At 43.5% G+C, this 11298-nt stretch overlaps 1 protein-coding gene across 4 annotated transcripts in view; it reads left to right on the top strand.

The window, feature by feature from the left end:
* Positions 1-3939: 3939 nt before the first annotated feature.
* Positions 3940-11298, top strand: part of MSANTD2 (Myb/SANT DNA binding domain containing 2) — a 28438-nt gene continuing 21079 nt past the window's right edge. For 2 of the 4 annotated variants that reach the window (XR_010378947.1, XM_064482179.1), the window contains exon 1: positions 3940-4801. Coding sequence is in view for 3 of the 4 variants with exons in the window: in XM_064482179.1 (XP_064338249.1) it covers positions 4040-4801 (762 nt within the window). In the remaining variant the exon portion in view is untranslated. The remainder of the gene's footprint in view (positions 4802-11298) is intronic. The other 2 variants (XM_064482177.1, XM_064482176.1) reach the window with 1 other exon arrangement.

Raw genomic sequence — 11298 nt, 5'->3', positions numbered from 1 at the left:
TATGTTTCAAAATCACTACACTCATAGCAAAGAGTCTGGATTCTATTTTTACAATAGGAAGCCATTAGTGGGTTTTTAACAAGGAAATGACGTACAATGATTTACAGTTTTAAAGGGCGACTCTGTCAGGATTATTAGATGCAAAATCAACATAAAAGCATCAATCACATTTTTATATACCAGCAAAAACAACTAGAAAATAAAATTTTTTTAAAATGATATCATTTACAAGAGTGTTAAAAATACCTGCTACCTAGGAATAAACCGAACAAATATGTATAACGCCTGTATGCACAAAACTACAGAACTTTACTGAGAGAAACTAAAAACTAAATAAATGAAGGGATAGACCACTTTCACGGATTGGAAGACCAATTATAAAGATGTCAGTTTTTCTCAAGTTGGTCCATAGTTTCAATGTAATACCAGTCAAAACACCCACAGCTTTTTCTGTAGAATTTGACAAACTCATTCTAAAGTGTCTATGGAAATATGAAGTATCAAGAATAGCAAGCCACACTTGAAGAAGGAGGAGAAAGAAGAGGAAGAGGAGGAGGGACGTTCTATATTTGACAGAAGACGTATCATAAAGCCAGTGTGACCCACTGGTAAGGCAGTGTGATATTCCCACAAGAAACACAAACAGAAAAACAGATAGATAGACCAGTGTAACCGCAGAGCCCAAAATAGACCCACGCACATATGGACGGCTTGATTTATGTCAAAGACGGCATTGCAAAAGAGGGAAGGAAAGGATAGTCTTCTCAGTAAATGGAGTTGGAGTAATTGTGTATCCACACGGGAAGAAGGAAGAAAAGAAGGGAGGGGGAGGTATATATTCTGCAGAAACTCTTGCACATATGCACTGGGAGACATGTACAAGAATGTTTGTGGCAGCATTATTCATAATCTCCTAATTTAGAGACAACACAAAGATTCAACAGTAGGATGGATAAATAAAATGAGATATATTCATAAAACAGAGTGTTTTACAGCAACAAAAATGAATAAACTGCAGCCTCATACAGAATAGATGAATCTTAATTAAAAACATAATATTGAGTGAAGGAAACCAGACACAGAATACATGTGATTTCAATTCTAAAATTTTCCAAACCAGGGAAAACTTCTAGCGATGAATAATAAAGTGGTAAAACTATTAAGAAAGGCAAGTCAGGATAGCGGCTATCTTTATTCAAGGGAGAGAGGGGTTAATACTGGGAAGGGGTTTTAGGGAGGGGTTCCTGGAGTGCTGGCTATATTCTGTTTTCTGATTTGGGTGGTGGTTACATAGTATTTGCTTTATAATAATTCATACAGGAGTTGTACCTGTATGTTTGGTGTAGTCCTCTATATGTAAGTTATATTTCACAGGAAAAACATTTTAAAATACCAAGTTCACTTTGGCTACTGTGTAAGCAGCCAGGTATGCAAGCAGGAAGTTCAGCTGTCCAGTATAAGACATGATGGAGGCTTGGACCAGGGTTGAGAAGTAGTCAGACCTAGGAAACAGTTTGGAGGTAGCAGTGACAGAACTTGGTGTGGAATGTGAAGGGTGGGGGGAAGATAAATCAACAAACACACTGACAGTCATAAAACACAGTGAGACAGTGCGCAACAGAACTAATAAGCTTTTGAAACAAAACATTAAGGTGAAGTGCTAAGTTGTGTGAATGGGCATTAGAGGGAGGACTTCTGTCCAACTGATTAGGGGAGGCTTCATAGGAAAGCTGGAAAAACAAACACTTGACACAGATTGTGTAGGAAATGGATGAGGGAATGATACAATCAAAGGGAGTAGTTGACAGTTTACAGGTGGAAGATCTGTATTATTCCATACCTGTTCTGCACGTTATTTTATTTTTGAGACATTTCATACATTATCTTTCAAATAAGTTTTTATCTACTTATGACTACCATTTGGATCCACAATAAAAAGTGTAGCACATTACTTCTGACACAGTAGCCATTCCATAAGTAGATTAAACCATGAAGTCTTGAACAAGCACATCACACAACACCCGGAATCCAGGATCAGCCATGTAAGCCAACACGACAATCACATGATCCTGACAGTGCCTTGATACTGTGTAATACTTATTAACAGCTTTTACATTACTGGCTTTGTCTTAAGGTCAGGATGTTACTGGAAATTTTATTTTTGATAGTCTTTTCTCATTGGGTAGACTGATGGGTATGGGATTAAGGGGGGGGTATAGAAATAATGTCTAGAAACAGACGTTTGTGGGAAGACAGACTTCTCAATCAACCCACTTTATCTAGGAAGGCTTCCTGCGTGAGTCAGAGTTGATTTGAGAATCATCCAAAATTAACAATAGGAGGGGTGATTTTTTTTTTCAGGCTTGTGGGAAAATGAGAGTGGGAAGGCAATGATTTTAAAATTCTTTGGAGTTTCTGATTTTGTGTATGATTTAGGCATGTCTCTCCACTAAATACACACTAAACACACACTAAACATTATGACATTAAAAAAAAAAACCTACTTTTGGGCTGAATGAGAGTGAACTTTATTTTGATAGGTGTTTGAGATTCCGCTAGAGCCCTTAAGAGAACTGAAAATGAGAACACTGAAAACCAGAGGTGGAGAGAAAGCGACAAAGGGTAGATTGTATTAACAAGAGTACAGCAAAGTGAGTAGCAGCTAATGCTCACACATGTGCATTATGTGACCCAGGCACCACTCTAAGGGCTTTACTTGTATTAACTCATTTCTTCTCACAATAATGCTGTGCGGCCATCCTCATTTCATAGATAAAGACACTCAAGCACTGAGAGATTGGGTAAGTTGGCTAAAAAAGTGGCAGAACTGGAATTTGAAGCCCGGCATTCTGACTCTAGAACTCATATTCTTTTTTTCTTCTTTTTTTTATAACATTTTTTATTGATTTATAATCATTTTACAATGTTGTGTCATAGAACTCATACTCTTAAGGGAGGTGCCAGACTACATCTTCTTAGAAAGAGAGAAAGAAATAGCATAAATGTTGGAACTTTACGTTTCTTCATACTGCTAACTTACAAACTGTCGTGGCACTTTACCACCACACACGAAGACAGTTATCTTTACTTCATCCCTGTTGCTTATTCCTGTGGCTTTCCCAGGACAGCCATGTCATTCTTTGGGGTGATTCTGAGTTTCAAATGTAACTGACCTCAGCTCTACTTTTTAAAAAGCCTAACATATTTGCTATGGGGAAAAAAAAGAGTTGCACAGCTTATTTTATTGAAAAAAAAATCCACTGAGGCTTGCAAGTTAAAGATCCAAGATAAACAATTAGATTTTTGGCTTGGAAGAATATTGAAATACCTTACAGCTATGTATTGGCTTTAGTGTGCTAATGTTCATTAAATTGCAGCACTTTACGGAGCACTCAGGAGCGATTAATTCGCTAATTACCAGAGGTCACAAGAGCTGTCATAACTGACAGTCTTTTTTTAGTCTTTTTACACTCGAGAGTATGAAAACCTGTAGAGAAAACGATGCAACTTCCAAATTAGGGAGGAGGGAGAATGGTACTGGAAAGTAACTTTTCTGCTGAGCTCCGGAGTTTATACACATTCAAGTCACAGACAAAATGTGCGAGTGCAATAAAGGCGTCTAACTTCTACAGACCGTCACACCCACCCAGACTAGCGGGAAAATAGACAAGAACTAGAATCAGAGTTGCTCCTCAAATAATGCGCTTGGGTTTCTTGAAAAGCTACGGCGTAGACTCTAACCCTGGTCCCCAACTGCTTTTTAAAGTCTTCCCCAGAAATGCTCTCCCTGCAGCCGCGGCGCCTTCCCGGCCGTACCCCGCGCAGGGCTGCCCAGCCTCCGCCCTGGACGTCTGCCTCTGCACCCCGAGGCCAGTTCCGAGTGGGGAGGCAGAGCGGAGGGAGAGAGGAGGGCGAGCGAGCGAAACGGTCAAGTCCTCCTTAACTCGGGGCCCCCTCGCGGGCCTCACCCCTCCTCCCGGGGGCTGAGATTGGAGAGGAAGTGGGAAGGCTCCAATCTGTTCCTCACACCAGCGCCCTCATGCCCCCACCCTTCTCCTCCGCTCGGGGCTTCAGCGCGCCTCATCCCCGCCCCTCGCCCCGGGAGAGGAGCGGCCGGCGCGGCAGGGCTCGCGGAGGAAGGCCGGGGGCGCCCGACGGCCTCCGCGCGGCCGCCGGGGCCCGCAGCCGCCCGCCCGCGGGCGAGCCAGGCCCGAGGGCAGCCCCGGAGTCCGCGGCGGCCGGATGCGCGGGCGCGTCACTTCCGGGCGGTGCAGCGGCGGCCGCTTGGAAGATGGCTGCGCCCTGTGGCTCGGAGCTGCCCGCCAACTCGCCGCTAAAAATCCCGAAGATGGAGGTGCTCTCCCCGGCTTCTCCTGGTGGCCTGAGCGACGGAAATCCATCGCTGTCCGACCCTTCCACGCCTCGGGGTGCCTCCCCGCTCGGGCCGGGCAGTGCGACGGGCTCGGGGGCAGCGGCGTCCGGGGGTCTCGGGCTGGGGCTGGGGGGCCGCAGCGCCGCCTCGTCCTCGGTCTCCTTCTCCCCTGGTGGCGGCGGTGGCGGGGCTGCGGCAGCCGCCGCCGCCGCCTGCCGGGGCATGTCGTGGACGCCGGCCGAGACGAACGCGCTCATCGCAGTGTGGGGCAACGAGCGGCTGGTGGAGGCGCGGTACCAGCAGCTGGAGGGAGCCGGCACGGTGTTCGGCAGCAAGGCCCCCGGGCCAGCCATGTACGAGCGCGTGTCCCGGGCCCTGGCCGAGCTGGGCTACGAGCGGACCCCGTCCCAGTGCCGGGAGCGCATCAAGGTAACCGGCCGCCCGGCCTGGGGCAGCGAACCAGAGGCAGAGAGAAGGCGGGGAAGCGGGCCTCGGGGGCGGGGGCCGGTCTGAGCGCAGGGCTCCCCTCCGGGGCCCGGTGGGCGACTCGCATCTCCTCCGCCTTTTTCTTCTCTCCCTGGGAAGGGGGCTTTTTTCCAGATGGCCGCCAGCCCGTAGGTTTCCTGAGTTTGAAGTTGGGCGTGCCTGCCGCCGCCCCTCTTTCTTGCCAATTGAGGATGTTCCTGCGCTCTGAAGTTGGTAGTTTCTCATTGTGCGCCGGGCGGCAGTCCCCGTGCCGCCGGCGCCTCTCGCCCCCACCGCCGGGGCCCTTCGCTTTGTTCCAGGCCAGGGGCTTCCAGGCAGAGGCTTACCGGCCGGGGCGGGATGGAGCGAGGGGAGAATGCGGGGGCTGCTGAGCCCCCAATTTAGGAATTTTCAAGTGAGTGGCAGTGGCAGAGCCATACAAAAAGCGCCTTCGGATGACTGGCCTTTGTGTCAGTCGTCTTGCTTCCGACTTGAGCTTGCTTCCAACTTGAAGGACGAGACAGTCTTGAGATGCTTTGGAGAATTGGAAAGGCTTGATTGTAGCCGGATGGTGTGTTGCTTTCGTGGAGTTAGCGGCACAATTAAAGTTAGCCTGACTGATAGTTGGTCTGGAATTTGGAGTGTCGATGCCTCGAGAGTTAGGGTGGCTTGAAGCCCTGCTGCATTTCTGACCAAGCTCCTTCAGGAAAGCCAGTTTTCCCCTTTAGTTATTGTGCCTAATGTGGTGACAGGTAAAGCTCTCACTGTACATCTGGCCTAAATTGTGTATCTGAATGTCTAAATACAGAGGCTTAATTTGGGCTAGAAATTGTACCACCATGCTCTTCATACTGACTCTTGATCTAGGAGTTCAGATTTGTATTATTGGAAGATACGGAGTTGTTTTTTTAGGTAAGCTGGTTCCCTCTTCAGTGTCTGCTAAAGGATTCTGGTAGGATTCTTTCTCCCAGTTGTCACGGAACTACTTGTTCAGAGTTACAGTATCTATACTTCCTTTCTGACAGGGCTGACATTTTGGGGGGAACTCTTTGGTGGGTGAAAACCCAGTAAGAACTATCATAATCACACTAGAGAAAGAGATTGCTCCAAAGTTCGGGAGATCTTGCCTCAAGTAGTGCTCATCTGAGGACATCGTTGCTTAGAAAATTTGGTCCAGTAACTAAGGGATTTCAAACCTATTAATTGCTGCTGAGGGAATCTGGCACCCATTTCTCAATTACAAAATTGAATTGGTTTACTTGATAACATGTGCCTTTGGGTCTTCTCCCACCCCTCATCCTTAAATAACAAGGATGTTATTTAAATAGTGGTTCATACGATTAAAGTAGTAACTAATAGTAGCTACTGTTCTCTGAATCTCATTCGTTGTTGTAGTCAAGGTTGTTAAGGTTAATTCTGGGGGAGAGTTTTTGTATTGCCCTGTTTAGCATCTGTCCATGAAGTTTTCTGGAGTTTAGAAGTGCACTTTAGGCATTTGTCACAGTTTTAGCTTGACTGATTTTTGTCCATAGAAATTTCACAAACAAAAGGAAAAAGTGTGTTACCAAAACCTCACTGATTATAAAATTGTTTTCTCAAATAACCAGGAAATCTCTAGTTGAGTTGCATCTTTGTCGAGTTATGAGAAGCATAACCTAGAGCAAGGAAAGGAAATTGAGCTTCTCTGAAGAATTTTAAAAAGAGGGTCATTTTACCTGTCTCCAAACAGATAAGACCAAACTGACCTCAAGCTCTTAGAATATTCTGAGAATATGCAGATGATGGTGATGGGCTCTCTGATCCACAGAAGCAGTTGACAAGGAGGGCAGAGGACTTGTTGTGGTTGCTGTTTTTTTTTAAGTACTCCTTAAGTGAGTTCAACCAAGGAACCAGACTTCTTTATTAACAATGTTGGTCTTTCCTGCCAGAATTATAGGCTTCATAAGGACAAGCTGGTCTGGTCTCTCTTACTAACAACCGTATCTCCAGTGCCTAGCACATAGTAGGCAGTGGGTACCTTTTTATTAATTCACCAAATAAAATCTAGGAGGAGAATTTTGGAAAGTATAAAAATCTAGAGCAGTGTTACTCAAACTTTAACCCAAAGGCATAGACTTTGAAATCCAGTTTGAAAAAACTGCATTAAAAACCTAAGCTTTGTCCCTCTAGGAGACAGTAAGAATGTAATCTTAAGCGTAGAAAACATATGTGGTCACTGATATCATAGCCTTACCCAATTATAAAGTGGATGTCCAAACTATGTTTATGAAAATAAAAGCACAACCTTAGAAAATTCTCAAAGAATCCCAAACCCTTGAGAACAAATCAATCTTTAGATTTCAGTTTCAGAAAGGCAATTTAGAACAAGTAATTCAGGCGTTTCTTTCACTTTATTGTGTTAATGAGAACTGTCAAAAGAAAATCAGCAATCCTTTTCGCTTTAGAATTTGTAGAGTAGAAACAAAGTAGTACAGTGAGCTATGGATCTGGAGGAACATCTTGTACAGACTGATTCAGCTCAGTTAAGTGTGATCGCATGTCTGAGGCTCAGGGGAGGAGCGCTGTGTGGGTCAGTTACATTTCTGGTCTGATGTATTTGAAATAGCTATCAAAATTCAATTATGAAGAATCAGCAAATAATTTCTGCTAAGTTTGAAAGGAAGGAAGATATATAGTAACTTCAGTTTTTCCCTGAAACTTCTGCTTAGTCATAGTTTCAACATATTGATAGAGCCGCCTTCACTTCATCAGATAAGGGCAACAGAAAGCTGAGTCCTGTCCCAGCTCTTCCTGACCACCCTCCTGAGTAACCTTAAAGCACAGCACTTCCCCTCTCTGGATTGTGCCTCAGTTCTCTTATCTATACAATGGAAGTATTAAAATTGGAAGTATTGAAATTGAATTAATAACTCTTGGATTTTGCTACCAAAGCACTATTTTTCAGTACTATTCAAGTGAATGTGTATATTTCTAGCACACAGGATTTTAACTAAAAGTCAGATATAAACTTTTTTTTTTGCTACAAAGTTTCATTTTGAAGTCTGAAATGTCCTGTTGTTGGTATTTGTTTAATTATTTGGATAAATTGGATGTGTTTGAGACTGCCTAGCTACATACATTATTGTTTGGTTGTGAAGTTTTGTTACTTTTTGTTTGTTTGCCAGAAGAAAATTAGTCTGGTAACGATTCCATCCCAATTTGGGAGTTGATAAACCAGTAGATAGTTTTCTGTCCAGTCGCTGCATGATTTTTCTCCTTTTCTGTAGGCCTTGTCTTCATGTCTCCATTCACCAAATACTTGAGTGTTTACTGTCTGCCTGGTGTTAGGATGAATAAAAGAACTGTAATACACAGACTGAGAGCTTACAGTGCAGGTGAAGTCTGTGTACACACATCCAGGAGTTAAAAAGCTGTATAAGACAACACGGGGGTGGTATGCGGTGCGGTACGTGAGTAAGTGTCAGATGTCAAAAACAGACAATAAGTGTGGTGACTTCAAAGGAGGGAGCGATCTCATCACAGTCAATACTGCAGTAGCTGAAAGGTCTATCTAGACTTGGAATTCATGAAAGCATTCACTTCTAAGCCAGATGCTGTATTCACACTTCACTCAGTTAATCTGATGCGCTGCAAAACTCATTCTCAAGTCCCATATTTTTGGGTGTTCTCCAAAAATTTGCCTTTTGAGAGTTGGCTTTATGTCTTTGAAACAGTTGTGTACATACTTCTAGCTCTGCCTCAAGATGAAATGCAGGGTGACAATGGTATGACCTGAAAATCTTGTCTTTGCTGGATCTGCGCTGGTTGCTCATCAGATAAATTTAAAGTGGTAGGGAGTCTTCTGCCAACAAACAAGATGATTGATTTTTTAGGGACATTGCTTAGATCCACTCATCAGCAATTCACCACAATCTTTGGAACAAATATCATATGTTAGCAGACAAATCACAGTATAGTATATTTGGTCTTTCATTTTCGCTATCAAGACTTGTCATTGTTTGTGAGAACCAATAGGGCAAAGATTACTTGGAGTCAGAAGATACCTTTGTTCCTGTATGAGCATTGTAAGAATCTACCTATCTCTGAGGACTTTGGTGTTAGTAGACAAGACTTTATGCATTATCATTGAAAGATTTTCAAGAAATACAGTATGCTACTCAGAGTTCATAAGAAAGATTTAGTCATATTTGTTTCCTTCCATTTTTTTGCATATCCAGTTTCTGTTGTTCCCAAGCCATTGCCACCCAAAAGCTTGTGTGTTTCAGTTTGTCTGTCTTGTGACTGACAGAGGCTTGATGTGTATCCTAAATGAATAGAGCATCCTGGACGACCAGCTGTACATGTTTATTTAGGCTTTCAGTTTTGGAGGGATCTAATAAGCACATGTTAATACTGTGCATGAATAGGCTTCTGAGTGTATTTCCTGGCATTTTGGGAAAACTACTGAAGAGTGGGATGGAATAATTCTGGATTCTTCATTAAGAGAATATGTAAAAGGAAAAAAAATAGAAAACCCATAGTACAAGAGAGTGCTGTTCAATAAGACTTTCAGGGATGATGGAAATGTTCTGTGTCTACTGCAGTTCAGTGTGGTAGCCGCCAGCCACATGAGGCTGTTGAGCCCTGAGAATGTGGCTAGTGTGCTTGAAGAGCTAGGTTTTTAATTATATTTCATTCTAATTAATTAAATTTTAAATTATAAATAGCTACATGTAGTTAGTGGCTACCATATTGACCAATGTTGGTAAAAAGTTGTTGCTCAGAATATTAAAGTCTGTTTCATGAAAGGAGTCTCTTGGCTGCACACTTAACCTCCAAGGGGAGCTCAGAGGTCCTTCTTGCCCTCCCTGTCACTTTACCCCCAAGCAGGAGGAACCTTGACAGAAATCAAGAGATATGGTCCGTCATTCTAGGAGGAGGCACTTTTTGTGTAAGGAATAAACTGTTATAACCTCAGTTGGCTGGGGCAAGCCATGTCATATTCTTGGTTCTCTAGGACAGTGCTGTCCAGTAGAACTTTCTGTGGTGATACAAGTGTTCTGTATCCACATGGTGCAGCAGCCACTGGTCACAGGTGGCAGTTGAACACTTGATAATGTGGCTAGTGTGACTGTGAAACTGAATTTTTAACCTTACTTAATTTTAATTAATTTAAATTTGAATAACCGTATGTTGCTAGGCAGTGGCTAGAACTGCCAGAACAGTTCTGGCAGTTCTGTTTGGCCAGAACAGCTTTGGAATAATGGTGTTCAAACTTTTTTGCTTAGGTACTCCCAGAAGAGTTTTGAAATCCATGCACTCTCCTGAACATTTTTAAGCTGACATTAAAATTTTTTCATCATATGCTTGAAAGTGTACAGGAAGTTAATAGGATATAGGACATATTAAATCTAAGATGAATTAACATGAGGATTGGCTGTAAAATTTATTGAATAATGGACTCTGAATCTGAAAAATTCATCCCAAATTTTTATCTATAGGCTTTATCAAATGTACCTTAAAAATGTTGATGATCAGACAATATTCTGCACAGGTGGTGGGGGTGGGGTAAGGCTCAGTGGTAGACTGGTCCTGGGTTCAATCCCCAGTACCTCCAATAAAATAAACAAACAAACAAACCTAATTACCTCCCCCTGCCCCACCCCCAAAAAGCAGACAATATTCTGCCTACATTTAAAAGAAACAGTATCACTAACCTATATTGCTTTGGCTATTCTAAATTCAGCAGCCAAGCTCCATGCCTAAAAATACACATAAGACTGGGAGTAACAGGAATCCCTCAGATTTTAAGGTGTCTGGATCAATCATTAAAGACGGTATAATGGCAATACAATTAAAGACCACTGCTTTGGTAGTCTGAATTTTAAGCATCTTTTCAATATCTATCTTGGCTGATGCAGTGGGACTGGGCCCTTGAATTCCACAGCTAGGAGGAAACAGGAAGGAGGTATGGAGCTTAACTCCTGGCTAAAGCCCAAGCATCTGGGGGAGGATTTGGAACATGGCCCATTCCCTTTCATCAGACTCATCTGACAGTTCATCCCAGGTTTCTTTAAATACTAAGGTCTGAAATAAGGACTTAATTTTTTTTTATTATTCATCAACAAATGTTTGAGTGCCTCCTGTGGTGGCCCTAGAAATACAGTGGGTGCCGTTTACCTCAAGGTGTCTGCCTTCCAGTGAAGGCGTCAGGCTGCAAAAGCAGCAGTTGCAGTCTGTGAGCGAGGCTGTGCTTCGTGTGGACGGTGAGCTCACGGTACTGCAGGTGCGCTCAGGGAGGGCACGCCAGCTTAGGCTTTCAGGGGGTGGATCCTGAAGGTGAGGTGGGACTGAACTGGGGGGAAGGGAGTAAGTAGAGAGAGATGAGCAGTGAGGGCGAAAGCCCAGAGGCAGCATAACCTAGAGTGGTGCAAACTTCAAGTGCAGTAAAATATATTCCATCCAAGAATCCAAAGCTGGAA

Source organism: Camelus dromedarius, chromosome 34 (assembly GCF_036321535.1).
Source record: "Camelus dromedarius isolate mCamDro1 chromosome 34, mCamDro1.pat, whole genome shotgun sequence".
Lineage (NCBI taxonomy): Eukaryota > Metazoa > Chordata > Mammalia > Artiodactyla > Camelidae > Camelus > Camelus dromedarius.
Note: the sequence above shows the minus strand (reverse complement) of the source record. Positions and strands in the feature narration are given on the sequence as shown.